The sequence below is a fragment of the Myotis davidii genome, unplaced genomic scaffold (assembly GCF_000327345.1).
Source record: "Myotis davidii unplaced genomic scaffold, ASM32734v1 scaffold332, whole genome shotgun sequence".
Lineage (NCBI taxonomy): Eukaryota > Metazoa > Chordata > Mammalia > Chiroptera > Vespertilionidae > Myotis > Myotis davidii.
Window position 1 is genome coordinate 7771574 of NW_006285779.1, and position 20084 is coordinate 7791657.

The 20084-nt window shown below is 40.2% G+C and overlaps 1 protein-coding gene across 1 annotated transcript in view; it reads right to left on the bottom strand.

Annotated features, from left to right (window-relative positions):
- Positions 1-19077, bottom strand: part of ENTPD1 (ectonucleoside triphosphate diphosphohydrolase 1) — a 93128-nt gene extending 74051 nt beyond the window's left edge. The window contains exon 1 of the mRNA XM_015559390.1: positions 17772-19077. Within this exon, the coding sequence (XP_015414876.1) occupies positions 17772-17787 (16 nt within the window). The 5' untranslated portion in view covers positions 17788-19077. The remainder of the gene's footprint in view (positions 1-17771) is intronic.
- Positions 19078-20084: the final 1007 nt, after the last annotated feature.

The following is a 20084-nucleotide window of genomic DNA, read 5'->3' on the forward strand; positions in this document are numbered from 1 at the left end:
CTCACCCTTTCCCCTCCTTCCACTTTCTCTAAAAATCAATGGAAAAATATCCATTAACAAACAACAAAACAAAACAAAAGGATTAACAAACAAAAAAAATAATAGAAAAGAAGGATAATAAAAAGATTGCTGACTATACAAGAAATTATATTGAAGGATTTATAAAAAAAATTACTAATAGAAACATGGAAAACTAAGCAGGTGAAGAAATGAGGCCTTATTAATAATGCCAGTAAAAATAAAAAGTCATACAGGAAAGGAAATCTAAGGTACAAACAATACTTACCTAGACATGATAAGGTAAACACTAGATATTGAATTAACTGAAAATTGTGATATCACTATATAGAAATGGTGTGGAGAGGGCAACCCCTGGGGAAATAATGTAAGAAAGCAAAGTACTCAGCTACCACAATATGAAAGCAACAAGCAACATCTAAATTAGCAGTGCAAGCACAAATACCAGAAGAAATCCTAAAAAGATTAAAAGTGGCTACTCCAGAGAATAGGACTTAAGGGTAGACATAAGGTAGAAAGTAATGGGACAGGTGAAGGCTGTTCTTTATTGTGACTTATTAAACTTGACTTTTAATTACATAGCAAAATTAGGTTTACAGTTTGTATGGAAAATAAAACAATAATTAATAAATATAAGAATAAACTCGCTTACAACTATAAACCAACTTTTGCCCCAACCTGTATATGCATGTATCACTTTGGTAAAAATTAATATTAGTATTTTTTTTTAAAAGATTCTGCCAGTCCATCAATTTAAAAAATCCAGGAGCCACTAAACTAAGTAATTATCAAGGTCTGTTCTACTTTGAGACTATTGTTTGATTTCATGCCCCCTAATGGAGCTATTGTCATTGCTAGAAAACTTCATTTACAAGGCAGACAGAGGAAAATCGCTGCCAATTTTAATAAGTTGATATCCCAAGAGTTTAATCGTTTTCAGAGTTGTAAACACATCTTTTTTTTTAATCCAAGATAATTTCCTCATTCCAATTTCATTCTTATTTTCACCCACTTTTGTTATTTCAAATTCAGGTGTATTTCCTTTTGTGAGGAATTAATTTTTTTTCTAGGCTATTCATATTTCATTTTTAAATATTCTGTTACAGCATTGGTTCTCAGAAAGCAAAGAGACATCTGATATTTCTAGATTTGTGAGAATTAACACCCAAATTTTATTTGAAAATTTAAAATAAAGCTAACACATAATTTACTGTTTCACATATTTATTCTAAACATGCTTAATTTTTTACTAGTCAATTAGTATTGTTGAAAGGAGGTGTTTTCCATTTAACATTAAAATATTTCCATGACAGCCCTGGTTGATAAGGTCTTCCCATGGATCCAAAGGTCACTAGTTCAATTCCTGGTCAGAGCATATGGGAGGAAGAGGGCATTTGGGGTACGTACAAGAGGCAACCACTCAATGCTTCTCTCTCACATTGATGTTTCTCTCTCTCTTCCTCTTTCTAAAATTAATAAAAAATATATTTTTTAAAATATTTCCATGACAAAGTTTTCTATATAAAACTAATTTTTTTGTGATTACAAAACGATTATATGCTCACTATTAAAGATTTGGAAAATACATTAAAGCATGAAAGAGGAAAAATAGCCCTAGCTGGTTTGGCTCAATGGATAGAGCGTTGGTCTGCAGACTGAAGGGTCCCAGGTTCTATTCCGAACAAGGACACATGTCTGGGCTGTGGGCTCAATCCCCAGTAAGGGGTGTGCAGGAGGCAGCCGATCAATGATTCTCTCTCATCATTGATGTTTCTATCTCTCTCCCCCTCTCCCTTCCGCTCTAAGATAAATAAAATATACTTTTTTTTAAAAAAGAAGAAAAATAAAATGCACTCTCATTTAATTACCCATAAAGTATTTTTAGTATTTCACTGTATATCCTGCTAGTCTTCCTCCTGTGCATATTTAATACCTACATTTATTTTCTTTTTACAAAATGGGTCTTGGTTATTCAACTTCATAATTTGTTTTTCTCTTAACAATGCTTATTTCTCTTGTTATTGGAAACTCTTTTACATCACTTGATCATTGTTTTATGTATGGACATATATTGCTTTAGGTTATTTCCAGTTGTTCACTATTACAAACAATGCTCTAATAAATATCCTGTGGGTACATCTATACATGCATCCAGGCTGCCCTACCTAGGTTCTCAAAGATGTACTGGGTCAGAATGTGGACTTTTTAAATAATAATAATATTCAAATTTCCCTCTAGGAAAGTTCACTCATTGCACTCCCACCAATAATTTGGAAATATTAATTTCCTCCATCTTTTCAGCAACAAAGGACATTTTTAAATAAAAAAAATTTGATATTTGCCCTAGCCTGGGTGACTCGGTGGTTATAGTGTCGACCTGTGCACCAAAGGGTCATGGGGTCTATTCTCAGTCAAGAGGCACGTACCTGGGTTGCAGATTCTATCCCCAGCCGGGTCCAGGTGCATGCGGGAGGGAACCAATCAATGTGACTCTCACATCTATGTTTCTCTCTCCCTCCCTCTCTCAACTTCACTCCTGCTCTTCCACTCTCTCTTACAAAGCAATGGGGAAAGTATCCTTGGTTGAAGATTAAAAAACAACTTTGCTTTTTGTTATGTGAGAAATGTAGCCCTGATTGGATGCTTGGGAATCATGGCAGGCCTTCCAGAATTTTTCTTGAGGATAAAGTGGGATATTTTCTATAGCATATTCTTGACATCTAGGATCATTTTACATATTAGGATGAATCTTAAGATATTGTCAATAATTGACAGTTTTTGACCTACAAAACTGTCCATTTCAAATGGTTAAGACCAGGGATGGGCAAACTTTTTGACTTGAGGGCCACAATGGGTTCTTAAACTGGACCGGAGGGCCGGAACAAAAGCATGGATGGAGTGTTTGTGTGAACTAATATAAATTCAAAGTAAACATCATTACATAAAAAGGTACTTTTTTTTTTTTTTTAGTTTTATTCATTTCAAACAGGCCGGATCTGGCCCGCGGGCCGTAGTTTGCCCACGGCTGGTTAAGACTAAGGAATATATTTGAAAAATTGGGGAAGTTATTATAGGTTAAGAATTGGCCAAATGCTATTGCCTTTTAAAAGCTTCCAGTTATGGAAGAGCTATCAGGACAACCTGCTCTAACGGGATGCCCTGCTGTGCTTCTGCTAAAGGTGCTCGGAGCAGGCCTCCTTAAGATGAGCCAGGATTATTTTTTGTTTGTTTTTAAATATATTTTTATTGATTTTGGAGAGGAAGAAAGAGGGAGAGAGAGAGATAGAAACATCAGTAAGAGAGAATTATCGATCAACTGCCTCCTGCACGCCCTCCACTGGGGATCAAGCTCACAACCTGGGCACATGCCCTGATCAGGAATCGAACTGTGACCTCCTGCTTCACAGGTCGATGCTCAACCACTGAGCAACACCAGCTGGGTAAGATCTGCTGTTTTGGCATGTGGATTATTTTGAGCTGAAGGCTGTCAAGACCCTATAGGCTCATGGGAAACTTTTACCTCTCTCTTAAAGAACTTAAATTAGGGGCCTTTCCCATAATAAGAGTCATTACCAGAAATAACTTCTTGTGACCTACCTATAGTGCAAGGCAAACATATAATTACTGAATATCTGCTCTTCTTATCGTCCTGAGAATGATCTTCCTCCCCTCTGAATCCTAACATGCCTTGTCTCATCCTTAGCTCAGAATGCCATATATACCTCATTTTACTTTTCTGTTTCTGCACCTCTCATGTATGTGGGGTCTCCAAATGTTTGTATGTAATTTAATTTAATTATTTTCTCTTGTTAAGCTCTCTCATGTTGATTTAGTTATCAGACCAGACAGAAGAAACTGGAAGGGTAGAGAAAAGTTCCTTCATTCCCCACTACCTCACACAGCCTGGTTGGATGGGTTGGGGTGAGTCAAAGTGAACTACAGCTAGGTATGATGGGGAGTCAATCACTGGAATCCACTGAGAGATGGCCTTCCTATAGAGAAGTACTACTGTGAGGTAGGGTTTTTGGAGCAAAAATACATAACCAAAAAGGTTAAAAAGAAGTTAAGGAAACCTCAGAAATGCTTCAAGTGTATGAGGGAATGTCCAAGGGGTGGTAGCGCTTGACTAACACTGGCAACATTTATAGCACAAAAGGGGGAAAGTATCTGAGGAACACCATCTTCTCTCATGGAAACAAAATGTCTATCTCTAATTGTTCAAATTATGCCCACGGATGAATTACAGAACCAGCCCAGCATGAGTGGGAGCCACAGAGTTTGCAGGAAAAAATTATATGTCATCAAGGTCCAAGGAGTCCTACGAGACATCAATAGCAAGAGAGTTAAATGAAACAGGAAGCACGTTATCAAGAAAAAGGGTCTTTTAAAAGGCAGAGGAGTTGTGCTCCAAAACTCACTCAGCCACAGACCGGCTGGGCAAGTTGGGCACACTCCTTCCCAACTCAAGACTTCAGTGTTTCTGTTGCTCACATACCTACTGTAATTTAGAGAGCAATTTGGAAATTCTACTTTTAGGAACTTGTCCTAAAGAAATCTTCAAAGACATGCACTGAGATCAATCCACAAGCAGTTATTTATAACAGTAAAATATTTGGAAATTTTCCATATGTTCCACAAAAGGAAACAGTTAAATATTGGTATATGTTCAAATGATGCAATACTATCTGCAGCAATTAAAAATTATGCGGTTAAAGCCATCCGATTGTCATGACAAATTATAAAGTAAAATGGAAGATTACAATCAGTATGCATAACATAGCCCAAAATTTTTAGAAAATAATAATAAATAATAAAAAGTAGGAGAGAGGAGGATAAGAGAATAACTGGGAAGTTCCATGACAAAGGGTTATGATAGTAAACTTACAGAGAAGTTTTATTTTCTTATTTGCTCTTTATATATTCTAAATTTTCTATAATAAAATTGTATTATTTATGTAATTTTAAAAGATAGCAATCATAATTAATTTTATCTTAGTGAAGAGATTTGAGAAGACTCAAGTTTCTTCCAGCATTAACATTCAGTGAGTCTTTTTGAAATGCCCAATGCAGATATACCTGGACCACCTTTAAATAGTGATTTCCTACTCCTGCTCGACTCTAGATTCCCTGTAAGTATAAAGTCTTCCAAACCATTGGGTTTTGCAAACAGATATACCCTCTGAAACCATAAGGCAAGTTTGGGGAATGCAACAATAGGTTGGGGCCTGAATTTGGGCTGTCTTCACACTCTAAGTCAGCCAGGGGCAAACTACGGCCCGCGGGTCAGATCCGGCCCGTTTGAAATGAATAAAACAAACCAAAAAAAAAAGAACGTACCTTTTTATGTAATGATGTTTACTTTGAATTTATATTAGTTCACACAAACACTGCATCCATGCTTTTGTTCCGGCCCTCCGGTCCAGTTTAAGAACTCATTGTGGCCCTCAAGTCAAAAAGTTTGCCCACCCCTGCTAAGTCCTGGATGAAGCTCACTGGGAAAGACTCATTTGTGAAAGATGCACTTCCTGGCCCTAGGGCCTCTTGCTTTTCTTTCACAGAAAATGTTTGCAATGTGGATGGTCTTTCAGCAGCAGGCTACACACCTTCCCATAAAAGTTTCCATTCCTGCCGAAACCGGTTTGGCTCAGTGGATAGAGAGTCGGCCTGCAGACTGAAAGATCCCAGGTTTGATTCCGGTCAAGGGCATGTACCTGGGTTGCGGGCACATCCCCAGTGGGAGTTGTGCAGGAGGCAGGTGATCGATGTTTCTCTCTCATCGATGTTTCTAACTCTCTATCTCTCTCTCCCTTCCTCTCTGTAAAAAGTCAATAAAATATATTTTTAAAAAAAAAGTTTCCATTCCTAAAACATTTCACAGATAGCTTATGGTAGAGGCTGTAAAAAGGATACACAGGACAGAAATAGGCTATTTCTAGCTGACATGAACATTGCTGTATTGTCTGCCAGGAATCCATTTCCCCTTCTGGTACTACGACTCTGAATTTCCTTTGAGGAACCATTCCTCCCTCACACTAAATCGTTCTTCAGATGCCACTTATTTCTCCTTGGTTCAGGGAGACAGGAGGGGGACAGAAAGGGAGGCGGGAGCAAAGGATTAACTCCAGTGAGAATTTTGCTCCCAGCATGCCACCAAAAGTGCGCCTATCAAGATCATCATCAACTTCCACTGTGCTAAATTCGCTGGTCAGTTTGCAGTTTCACCTGATATGACCCATGAGCAGCATTAGACTCAACTGACCACTTCCTCTTCATGTAATTCTCTTTAGTTGGTTCCCAGTTTACACCATCCTATTCTGGTTTACAACCCCACAGCCCAACTCCCCACCCCCCTCTCTCTCTGTCGTCTTGGATGGTTTCTCCTCTTGTCCCCAGACTTCAAGGCTCAGTACTTGAAACTTCTTTTCTATGTACACTCATTCCTTTGGTGATCTCATCCAGTTTCATTACATTGAAATCCAGCCTCACTGAGTTTAAGCACCACCTGATGACCAAAATTTAACTCCAGACTTATATATTCATCTACTCAATTCAAAATCTCCATGTCAAATAGGCATTTCTTATCAAATAGGCATCTCAAACTTAAAGCATCCAAACTGAGATCCTAATCTTCCTATTCAAACCTGTTCCTCCTACAGTCTTTCCATCTCAGCTCAATGCAACTCTACCGTTCAGTTTCTTGTAAGGCCCCAAACCTTGGAGTCAGTTTCCTTTTCCCTTTGTGTCCCAGCCAGATTCTGTCAGAAAATACCATCAGCTCTGTCTTCAGAATAGATCCAAATCCAATCACTTCTCACTGCTTCTGCTACCACCTAGAATTAGATACAATCATCTCTCACCTGCATTACTGAAGTTCTCTCCCAACTGGTCTCTCCCCTTCTGCCCTTGCCCCCTTTTGGTTTATCCTTTATATGCAGCTAGCATGTTCCTATTAAAATGCAAATTGGATCAAATTACTCCTGGGCTCAAAACCCACAGTGGTTTCCTATTCCACCATCTAGAAATGCAAAGGCTAATCAGTGGTCTGCAAGGCACTAGAGAAGATCTGTTTAGACCAAAACCATCTCTCAGCTCTCACTTCCTTGCTCTCTTCAACCCAGCAACATGGCTTCCCTGCTGTTTCTTAAACATCTAATTTCTCTTCAGGACTTTTGACTTGCTTGTCTGGAATGTACTTCCTGGAGACAGTCACATCTTCACCTCTTTAAGTCTTCCTTCAAAATCACCTTATAGCCCTAGTGGGTTTGGCTCAGTGAATAGAGCATCGGCCTGCGGACTGAAGGGTCCTAGGTTGATTCCGGTCAAGGGCACATGCCCGGGCTTGATATGTAGTACAGGGTGTGCAGGAGGCAGCCAATCAATGATTCTCTCTCATCATTGATGTTTCCATCTCTTTCTCCCTCTCCCTTCTCTCTGAAATCAATAAAAATATTTTTTAAATCACCTTCTATTTTACCATCCTTTCTAAAATTGTAATCTCCCAACATTTCTTATTCCCCTTTCCCTGCTTTAATTTTCTCCTTAGTACTTATCATCACATAATATGCCATACATTTTACTTTTATTTTTTGGCTTATTGTCTGTATCCCTTCCACCTAGAATATAAGTCCTATGAGGTTACAGATTTTGTTTTGTTTCCTGCTGTATCCTCAGTGCCTAGAAAAGGGCTTGACACATACTCTTTGCTCAACAAATATTTGTTGAATGATGAGTACATCTCCTTTTTGCTGGCTCTTATCTATCAAACATAAGCAAGTTCACTCTAGCCTTAACATTCTTTCCTTGATCTGACTCATCCCACAAGTCAGCTCTCTTCATCCCTCCACCAACTCACTGCTCCTACTTTCTTAACGTCTGCTCTTTAACCTCTTAATATGGCTAAATAAATCTGTTTTCACCAAGGACACTATAAGCTCCAAATTTTCAAACACAATCACCATACAGTATTTATCCCACTTTAAAATGTACCTTTAGAGTTTTGGGGAGTTCTTTTGTGGGTGGGGGGATAAAGAAACTGTGGGTAGGAAACATTATAAAATGCATCTCAATTCCCAAGCACATTAATTACATTGTGGGGTAGGGGTAGACTGCAGGAGGAAGTATGCTCAAAGAGGAGAAAATTCTCATTTTCTGTCTTGCCTATTCTACAACTCTGGAACTTCTTGATACTTTTCTCAAAATACCCTTTCCCTTGGCTACAAGGTTCAGACTCTCTCCTTGGCTTTCTTGAGCAACTACCTTTCTAGCACTCTTTCTGAATTTCTTTTCTTAAGTTCTTTCTCTTCCCATCCTTTTATTAATATTGGCATTTCCATAGGTCCCATTCTTCATCCTCTTTGTTTTCATTTTCTATACTTCCCAGGGTGACTTATCCATGCCCATACTTTTAACCACTGACTCCATGCTCCAACTCCAGCTCCCATTATCTCTCAATTTCCACCAGACCTCTCCAAGCTCTAGACCCAAATTTCTAGCAACCAACAGAATATATCTTCCTTGATGTCTTCTTATAAATATTCAGGTTGAGCATGTTCTAGGATGAACTTATCTCCCTCCTCCCCTGCCAAATCTACACCCCTCCCCTATTCCCAGCCTTATATATAAACATTTATTGACCCAGTAATCCAAATCTAAACTTGAAAATATCTTGACATCTTTCTCTCTTTACCTCCCAACATACCACCTAACCCTCTACCTCGGGAATATTGTCTAAATCCAGTCCCTCCCATCCGTCCCCCATTTAATGCCTTAGGTGCAGTATCCATCGTCTCTCACCTACTGGACCATTGCAGGAGCCCAATACTTGTCTCCCCCCAATGCTCATTAACTACTTGGTTCATTTCCTCCAATACCAGATTCATAAAGCCAAATCTTAGGACCACTGAGTATAATGATAACATAAAAGAAAATACTTTGCCACACCCTCCCACATTCTTGTGAAAATTTACATCTGTATCTTAAAAGAAATGGGTTTTTTTTCCCTCCAAATAAAATGCATTAGAATTAAGAAATGGTATTAATGGCCAGTATCGCCTCTTCTGAGACACAGCAGCATGACCAGGGCCAAGTAAGTAGAGGACTTAGTTGGCCCTCCCAGCACCCATTAGCTTGGGAACAACAAAGGTGCACTATGGGAGAAGAGCAGCAGAGCAGGATGGGAACTCTTTGGGAAACCCTGGGCTTGCTGTTTTGTCTTTCTTTGTTTTGTTTGTTTGGGTGTTGGTTGTTGCCTCTGTGTGGAACTGGCAGCCATGTGTCCAGTTGGTTGTTGCCTCTGTGTGGAACTGGCAGCCATGTGTCCACCATGAGTATAAAGAGACTTGACAAGTGATCTCCAACAAAAGGCATTACTTGGGCAAGGCACTAAATGAAACAGGAGTTAACTTCCCAGTTCAACAGAGGTTGGCTCTCAGTGGGAAAGGGGCAAAAGCAAGAAAATGGACCCAGAGAAGGTTCCTTCCTGAACATCTTTATGTCTCTGTACAACAAGACTGACAGAATTCTGACAGTCCTAGCCTCTCTGTCCTCCGAAGCATTGAAACATGGCTATATGGTGACAGGACTTTTTTCTTTCTTGGATCTGAATGAGCTTTTTTGGCTAGAAGACTGTCTTCTCCCACATAGAAGAGGAATCTAGCATGTGGTGATTGCATTCTTCCAGGATGCAAACAGAATCTGAGGGAGCCAAGGTTAGGAGATGCATTCCAACCCTCTCTAATACTGGATAGTAATGAATCTCCCCAAATTCTTCCTTAAGTCTTGTTAGAATAAGATGAAAATTCATATGTTCATTTGCACACACACAAAAGGAATTTCTTTTTTTTTCCAGGATAAGGGGTTAGATTAGATACATTTTGCAATAGAGTAGGAAGAACAAGGGGAAAAGCTTTCCTCCAAAATAGATATGATGTAGGAAAGAATGGGAAATCTTCCTTTGTTTATTTTTTAGTTAGACACAAGAGGATATTGCTGTGAGAACAGAGTAAACTAAGATTAAAAGATTTCATGGAAACCAAAAACACTGTAACTGAATGAAAGTTTATATTGGAGATAATTAAGGAAAATTGAATCAGTGATGTAGAGTACAATCTTGGGAAAATATTCTCAGAATACAAAGAAAAGTAAATGAGGGAAAGGAAGGAAGGAGGGAAAAGAAAAGAAAAGAAGAGAAGAAAAGAAAAGAAGAGAAGAGAAGAGAAGAGAAGAAAGGAAAGAGGAAGAGGAAGAGAAAAAGAAAAGGAAAAGAAAGTTTTAAAGATAAGAAATCCAAATAATAGGTTCCTAAAAAGGAAAAACAAAGCAGAAACATTGATCAAAGTTATGACAAGAGAAATCTTTCTTGCTCCTAAAAAGTCCTGAATTTAGAAATCAAGCAGGTTTACCATATTTGAGGCAAAATTTATGAAAGGAAGTCTATGCTGAGTTACGCTATTGTGAAGAGTATAAACATCAGGAATAGAGAACAGAAAAAGACATTCAGGTTGAAAGCTAATTGTCCTCGGAAATTATAAAGCTATATTCTCTATTATGAAATAAAATTAATTACAATTAATGGTTTAAACAAAATAACAATCACTTGGAACTTTAAGAAGTATTATCCTGGATTAAGGAGACAATAAAAATGCACTGTTAGCCTGGCCAATGTGGTTCAGTGGTTGAGCGTCGACCTATGAACCAGGAGGTCCCCAGTGTAGGGCTTGCAAGAGGCAGCTGATCCATGATTCCCTCTCCTCATTGATGTTTTTATCTCTCTCTCCCTCTCCCTTCCTCTCTGAAATCAATAAAAACTTATTTTTAAAAAATGCAATATTAAACTACTTTGAAAGCTACAACATCACATATAAAAATGTAATGGCTCTATTCTTAACTATATGTTTCTGCATAAAAATACTCAGAGAAGATTCAGAAAAGCAATTATGGCCAAAAAACTTGAATATCTTTATTTTATGAAGCGCTCACATAAATTAATTTAAAAACATAAAATCCAAATAAATAATAAACAGGCAAGGGATGTAAAGTGACATAAAAGAAGCAGCACATTATGTGGAAAATGTCAAATTTACTGGTAATTAAAGAAATACAAACTAAAACAACATCAAGGTAGATAAGATTGTTTAAAAAACAAGATCAAAAATACCAAAACTCAGAAATTCAGCAAAACAGGTCCTGCTTGTGGAAACATGAAAGATCTACTCTTAGGGATAGTAGTAACTTGGCAATAGTAATCAGGAACTTTAAAAAACATTTACAAATTTTAATTCAGTAATTCTACTTTTGGGACTCTGTCCTCAGCATGCAAGCCTGTATATGGAACAACGCCATGCACAAAGATGTTTACTGGAAAAGGCAACAACCTAAACGTTCAACAACAGGGGAATCTTTTCTGTTTATTATTTTTGTTAATCCTCACCAGAGGATATTTTTCCATTGATTTTTTTTTTTCTTAGAATGGTAGGGAGCGGGGAGAGACAGAAACATCGATGTGAGAGAGACAAATTGATTGGTTGCCTCCAGCACAGCCCCTGGTTGGGGCTGTGATGGAGCCTGCAACCGAGGTACATGCCCGTCATCAAAATGGAACCCAGGACTCTTCAATCCGCAGGCCGAAGCTCTATCCACTGAGCAACTGGCTAGGGGCAACAGGGGAATATTTAAATGAATGCTGTAACTATAAAAATTATGCTAACGAAGACTATGCTCTAACATGGAAAGGACTCGTGCTTCCCTGTTACACTAAAAGCCAGGCTTTTCAATTGTACGTATATGCAGCCTAATGATCACAATGCCATCTCATAAATTTTCAAGGTTTTAGTCAAGTAAATGCTGAAAGAGAGAACACCCCCGCATAGTAAAAGGACTTGCAAGGAAATACACCAAAGTATTATTACAAGTGATTTTTTTCTTCTCTCCCCTAATTTATATTTTCATATTTTCTTTAATGAACATATGCCATATTACTTACATCCTCACAGACATGAAGGAATTGTCTACATTCTTCCTATGAATCAAAAGGAAACAACACCCTCTCAGACATGAAGGAATTGTCCACATTCTTCCTATGAATCAAAAGGAAATACCTCTGTATGTAGGGTGTGTGCTGCCATTGTTCCTGGGTCTCCAACGTCATTTTTATATTCTAACACAAAAACTGCAGGATGAAAACATGCTATGCAAATTCTCCCGTCTTCTTTTCTCCAACTTATTTTTTCCTCATAATTCCTTCAATTTTCCAAACCTAAAGAAATTCCCTCAGTCCTCTCTCACCTCCTGGGACACTGATCTAGCCTCTTGGTGGTTTGATGGAAGTGCCGAAGTGTAGAGGCACTTGCTCGGTCTTTGTACCTAGGACATTTCCCACTTTACTTCTGCAGCGTGGAGACAATGCCCAGGCACGCTGCTCCCAGTCTCGGAGCCCTTGGGTCCCTGCTGCCCCAGGTCCCTGGACCTCCAAGCACCCAGCAAAGGGCTCGGGAGGTAGCACTGCTCCAGTGCTGTTCAGGTCGGAGGAGGGAATGAAAGCAGCTTAGGAAACTTGGAGCCTTGGAGAAAGAGGGGAGATGTTTGGGAAAACCAACACAGGGCCTTCTTTGTGTAATAATTTGTGTGAAAAAGATTCAGACTTGTTTCCCGTATGGCAAATTAGGGGCTCAACTACCTGTTCTGGGCATATAATGACTGAACAAACAAACAAATGAACAAACGAATGAATTAGGCTTCCCATTATCCTGCAAGGACATAGCTGATCAGAGACTCCAAGTGATTTCTAGGATAGGGATTGGTCATTTGGTACCAAAATAAGCCCTGAGGTTAAAGCATGCAATGACCCTATTACATGGCTAGTCAAAGTGTGGCCTAAGGAAGGGCAGCATGACCATCACTTGAGTTCGTTAGAATGCAGAATCTCCGGCCCCACCCCAGAGCTACTGGATCAGAATCTGCATTTTGACAAGATCCCCAATGATACACGTGTTAAAGTTTGAGAAACACTGCCTCAGAGCATTCAGCCACATTCACCAAGACCGAGCGAGTGCCTCTACACTTCGGCACTTCATCAAACCACCAAGAGGCTAGTAGATCAGTGGTCGGCAAACTGCAGCCACTTGAGTGTGGCTCTTCTACAAAATACCACACGCGGGTGCGCACATACAGTGTTATTGAAACTTCGTGGCCACGCTCAAGGGGCCAAAGGATAGATGATGATTTCTCACCACTAGGGCTGCCCTCAATTTTGCCCTTGCTACTGAGAAGATACTCTTAAAATGCAGTGTAGCCAAGTAAAAGCAAGACCCACAACTGACATTTCTAAAAACTATTTACTGAATGTGTCTAATGACCATGCAAGATAAGCATGAGGAAATAATTTAATATGCAGCAGCTAATTGCTTTGTAAAGGGTTAGTGGATTACATGTCTGATAATCCACTAACCCTTTATAGCTGGGACTACACTTCCGACTTCTGCCTTCAAATCTCCAGGCCAGACGTGTTAATAGGTTCCCTGTTCAGAACTTGGAAAAGCTGAAAGAGCTTTTTACTCTTTTTTAAAAAATATATTTTATTGATTTTTTTACAGAGAGGAAGGGAGAGGGATAGAGAGTCAGAAACATCGATGAGAGAGAAGCATCAATCAGTTGCCTCCTGCACACCCCCTACTGGGGATGTGCCCACAACCAAGGTACATGCCCTTGACCGGAATCGAACTTGGGACTCTTCAGTCCCCAGGCCAACGCTCTATCCAGTGAGCCAAACCGGCTAGGGCAAGAGCTTTTTACTCTTAAATCTGGGCTGTGGTTTCAGTAAAGGAGAGAGAAAAGATCTGTAAGCATTGCTTGGACTAGGAAGGGGCTTGTTGGCGGCACCAGACTCTACTCAGCTTTCTAGAGCAGCAGTTCTCAACCTGTGGGTCGTGACCCCTTTGGGGGTCGAACAACCCTTTCACAGAAGTCGCCTAAGACCATCAGAAAACACATATATAATTACATATTGTTTTTGTGATTAATCACTATGCTTTAATTATATTCAATTTGTAACAATGAAAATACATCCTGCATGTCAGATATTTACATTATGATTCATAACAGTAGCAAAATTACAGTTATGAAGTAGTAACGAAAATAATGTTATGGTTGGGGGTCACCACAACATGAGGATCTGTATTGAAGGGTCGCGGCATGAGGAAGGTTGAGAACCACTGCTCTAGAACCACTGAAGTGTCCCATCCTTTGAGGAGTTTTCTCAGAAATCATCACTCCCTATTGTTTCTCGTGGCATTTTCTTTAGACCTGTATTACAGCTCTTAAGGAGGTAGGAGAACTTAATGCATTAGGAACCCAGGCTTTGCAGCCTAACAATATAGGTCTAAATTCCCCCTCTGTCTATTATTAGCTGTGTGACCTAGGCCACATAACTTCCCTTCACAGCTGTGAGATGCAGAAACCTATAATCATAGGTATATTCTGAAGATTACATGAAACAATGCATAAAATAATTACAGTGCCTGGCATATAGTAAATACTAAATCAATGTCTGCTATTATTACTAGCACTTCATAAAGACTGGATTCAATTAGAGTTGTTTGTATATATGTCTGTCTTTCCCACTAGACTGTAAGCAAACTGTTTATATCCCACACATCTGGCACAGGGACTTACAAATGGTAGACACAATAATATTTGTCAAATTGGTTTGAAGGTATGCCAGGGTGAAGAAAGCGAGGGTGCTAGAAGCAATTGTAATGTACTTCAGATTTTACCCAGTGCCAACCTTTATAGTGTTTGTTTTCTTCTAATACAGTGGTTCTCAACCTTCCTAATGCCGCAACCCTTCAATACAGTTCCTCATGTTGTGGTGACCCCCAACCATAAAATTACTTTCGTTGCTACTTCATAACTGTAATTTTGATACTGTTATGAATCGTAATGTAAATATCTGATATGCAGAATGTATTTTCATTGTTACAAATTGAACATAATTAAAACATAGTGATTAATCACAAAAACAGTATGTAATTATATATGTGTTTTCCAATGGTCTTAGGCGACCCTTGTGAAAGGGTCGTTAGACCCCAAAGGGGTCGTGACCCACAGGCTGGGAACTGCTGTTCTAATACCAGAGTCCATTGTCTCAGACTGTGCTATAAAAGACTGAGGCTGGGGAGACATTATTTCTGGAACCATATGTTCTGTTCAGAGAGACTGAGGTTGTGCTATGAGGCATCTGAAATCTCCAGTTGTCCCCTGGCTGAGGGGTATTGGGGACTGCAGTTCAGCCAGAGCTAGGCTGGCCAAACTGAGCACCCTGGCATGGGGCTGCATCAGCTTGGACTATCACCCACCTGGTGGGGATGCATTTTGTTTTTCAGTGTATTCACTTAGCAGCAGTTCTCAACCTGTGGGTCGCGACCCCTTTGGCGGTCGAACGACCCTTTTACAGGGGTCGCCTAAGACCATCCTGCATATCAGATATTTACATTACGATTCATAACAGTAGCAACATTACAGTTATGAAGTAGCAATGAAAATAATTTTATGGTTGGGTCACAACATGAGGAACTGTATTTAAAGGGCCAGAAGGTTGAGAACCACTGATTAGAGGGATGTCTTTACAGATTGCACGGGAACTGTATGTACCAGCGGGAGCTCTATAGCAAACTCAAAGGTCCCCTTTTAAACCAGCCTCCTGACTCTTGGATGAACATCAAGTAAAAGAATACTAAGTTTATAAATATTTTTGAGTGCCCATTGTGTGCTTAACATTGCTCCAGACCCTGAAGATCCAACGGTAAATTAAAAAATTATAGTTGGGGGGCAGGGAAGGAAATTCAGAGGGCAGGATTGTAAACAAGTATGACAAACCACTGTAGGCATTAAGTGGTGAGGTGTTGTAGAAACATCCAAGAAAAAGCCAAGTCTAACAACCAAGATGAGGCCTGAAGGAGGAATTGCGACAGCTAACATTTATTGAGCATGTACTTATATGCATAAGGCCCTATACTGAGAACCTTGTGTGAATCCCTCATTTAGTCCTTACAACAACTCTATTAGGTAGATATTATATTATCTTCATTTTATAGATGAGGAAACTGAGGCACATAGTCAGTAAATGATGGAGCTAGGGTTCAAACCCAGGCAGCATGGCTCCACGCTAAACGGGAAGAAGAGAGACAGGCCTTAGAGGCCGAGATAAGCTCCTTGCAACAGTCTGGGAGGGAGGAACTAAGCAAGGTCTTTTGGGGAACTGAAAGCGGCTGGGGGTGGGGAAGAAGGCTTGCTCTGCAGCTTAGAAACCAGAGGCAGGGTCTAGGCTAGTTGTATGATTCCTGTCACCTAACCCATCCTGGCCTCGGTCTCTCTTTTCTGTGAAAGGCAATATGACAGTAACTGGGCTCTACCATAGAGAAGGGCCATGAGTACCAAATGAGAAAAAAAAATATGTGAACTTGACAGGAAAGCACAAATTCCTCCCCAGCCTTGCAGTTTCACAGTAGCATTGCCCCAGAAGCTTCAAGGATTTGCAAACCTGGAATCAAGTGTCAGGGCAGTAGCACAGCGAGAGCGGTGGGAGTAGAGCAACAGCATAAGGAATAGAAAGGCCAGCGGATGCTGTGTCCATTGCCTGCATCCACACTCACCACGTACTGTAGATCCCAAGGAAAGCTCCTCTCCTACTACCTCAACTCCATCAGCCATAAAATGGGGGTGGTAACGTACCACTCATTCCATACACTGATGTGAGTCATAAGTAACACATGTAACATGCTTAGCACAGCTCCCAGCACAGACTTAGTAAATGTTAACGGCTATCATTATTAACCTTATTGAGAAATCTGTTGCTCATTTCATTCCTCCGCATTCTATGTGATAAAAACGTGTGGAGTTATTAGAAACTAGAGATAATAAAAAAGGTTTGCAACCCTACACACTCTGCAGAGCTTCCTCCTGGCTCCCACGGACTGGCAAGCAGCTAGCTTTCCGTCCTGGCAGAAAATGCCCAAAAGAGGTAAAAGACAAGAGACTGCACACCATTTGTGCAAAGCCGGCTGCTCTTGTAGTTTTTAGACAAAATCTAAATATAGTCAGTCAAATACGCCTTGCTTTTTCAAGATAAAACTGTTCTTCAGCCCTCCATCCCCTCTCTGCGCTGCCTCCCCCCAAACACACACACACTCCCACACTCTTCCAAGCTTTCAGTCTTTTGCAAGAAGCTTACTCCGGGGTCCTGTTGACAGCTTCTAGCCACATTAACTTCTCTAACTCCCTGCAGAGAAGCCTTTGCTAATTTCACAACAGGAAAGCACGCAGGAAATTAGAGAACAAAACCAATCTGCACACTGAGCCCAGCATCTTCAAGCAAATTCGCTGAGGTCCCGACCCGAAGCAAGACGACTCTGGACTATAAATGAGGCAGCTGCCTCTTAAACTGCTAGGGGACGGAAGAAGTCATTTACCTCTAAAAAAAAAACACACCCAGATCTGAATACAAATGGTAATGAATATTCATGAGCCCCTTCAGCTGCCTCAAGAGCCACCCTTGACTGCAACCACGGGGCTCGCTTCTTAAAGTTTCCCTAAGTTCTTTCTCTGCCTCCTCTCAGAGGAGAGGGTGGGAAAGTTCATTTAGGGCTCTGTGCCTCTTGCTCTTTCAAGTACTTGCTTTTGGTCTGGGCTTTGGGTTTGTTTGTTTTTCTCCTCTGTTTTTTTGTCCTTAAGGATTCGGATCAAATCAATTTTGCTCTTACCCTTTACATCTTCCATAACTGGCAGCTTTTGTGTCTTCCTCTTTGCTCTTTTTTTTTTCCGCCTCTGCTTGCTGTGGTCGGTCTCAGTGAGAGAGGTACTCAAGGAACAGAGATATAACAGACCCTCCGGCTCGTGGGAGGGGCTAAGCTTGCCGGCCCGTTTAGGAAGGAACCTCTAACTCTGTTTCATTGACTGGAAACAACAGATTGGCCTTGGCGGAGGAGTCCGGCTGCTCATTTCCGTAGTTACCAGAAGGCTTCCCAGGGTTGTAACTTTCTGTGTTCGTATTCAAATATTTCTCTCCCGCTCTTTCCTTCTCTCATTGTTACAGAAATCTATTCTCCCCCTTTGGAAAAAAAAAAAAAAAAGGACCTTGGCTGCAAGCAAAAATGCTCTTTACTTATTGCAATTTCGAAGCCAGATAACAAGAAACTTGTTACCTTGGTACCCACTGGGAAAACTGGGAGGCAAGGACAGTTCTTCCCGCCCCAGGAAGCTGATCACTCCTGGTCCCTGAGCAATCCTTTTACGAGGCTTATTAGACCCGAAGAGCAAAGGATCCTCCAAGCGACGCACCAGCCAGTGGCCGGAGAAGTGTTACTCGGTGGAAGGCCGGTGCGAAGGCGCCGGAGGCTGCTCACTGGGAACAGCTCTCTAGCTGTACTGACGCAAGTTGTACACCTTTTTCCAGGCGACGGCTTCCGCCTCTTAACGTCTTCTGAGCAGAAATTGCTACACTTGGGCTTTGTCAAGATGACCCAAATACAGATAAGAGGCTGGCCAAAAGGTTTAAAAACTGTGTTTACGAAGTTATTTTGAAATCAGGGCAAGAGCTAATCCTCTGAGAGGAAGGTAAGTCCTCAAGCCCCCAGGTTGCCTGGTCAGCTTCTCCCTCCAAGAGGCTGTCAGAAACCTTAGCATTTCAGGTTTGAAAGAAACTGTAGCCATCTAGTCTAACCAAGGTCAGCGATGTGGAAAAGTAAGCCACACGTGTTCACAAAGATGAAGAGCGGATAGGTGCTCCCAGCATCTAATACAGTTTCTCCTAAACTTAAGAGTAGGCTCTCATTAAATATTTGATGAGTGAATGAATGAATGAATGAATGAATAGCAGCAAAGCAGGAATCTAGATCTGGTTCCTGATTCCTAGTTCATGCTTCTTCTACATTGCTTCTCCAGCATGAGAACTTTTGTCTGAAGCCAATTATACCATAAGGTGTTTTCTTTACATAAACCAGTAAACTTGTGACTATTGAAGATTGTATTTGACTCTATACAGAACATGCATTCTTAGCTGTACAGTCACCCGCTGCTTAATGATGGCGATACATTCTGAGAAATGCAAGGTTAGGAGACACTGTACACAAGATGCATGAGGCTGCTGTTGGTATAACACAACATACTGCTTTTCAGCAAACTTTTTTATTCAAGTAGAAAGAGTACACTCTGAAATACCAACAAAAAAGTATAGTATACTGAATACATAAATCAGCATAGTTGCTTACTATCATTATCAAGTATTATGCACTGTACATAATTGCACATGCTATGCTTGTATACTTGGCAGTGCAGTAGGTGTGTTTATGCAAGTATCACCGCAAACACTTAAGTAATGTATTGTGTTATGATGTTTCCGTGGTTATGACATCACTAGGCGATAGGAATTTTTTTTTACCTTCGTATACTAGTTTGTGGTCTGTTATTAAGCCAAAGCATTGTTATTTGGTGCATGACTGTACTTTCAATCACTTTTATTTTTTACTAAGGGCTGGGCTGATTTTTTAGTTTAGGCATCTCTGTTGTTACCTTGCACCACACCTGTCCTATTATATATGCTCAATAAATGTTTGATGCCTTTATCTGGGCCTGTACAACAAGACTCTTTATCTTACTAAATGGTTCATAATTACAGGATTTTGCATTCATAATAACAACTAATTATAGTAATTGGGGGGAAAAAAAGGAATGTCTCTTCCAAAGCCAAGTAAACTCTATCTCTAATAAAGAACATTTCATATTTGTCCTGTTATGGTAAAATTGTTTTTTAGTAATATAGTGGGGTATAAGGGAAAACCAGCAATTTTATAATGGGTTTATAACTGTCTTGGCATCATTGTTTTGGAGACAATCTTGAAAAAGAGCATGTCCACATCTTTTGAACTACAGACTGGAGAACAGACTGTCAAAGCTAGAAGGAGAAGAGAATGATCAAGGGAAGGATCCAGAGTGAGTGAGAGGTTAGGTGAAAGAGAGGCAGAGCATGTCAAGCCTGGGGCAACCGTTCTCTATGTCAAACAAAACTAGAATTCCAA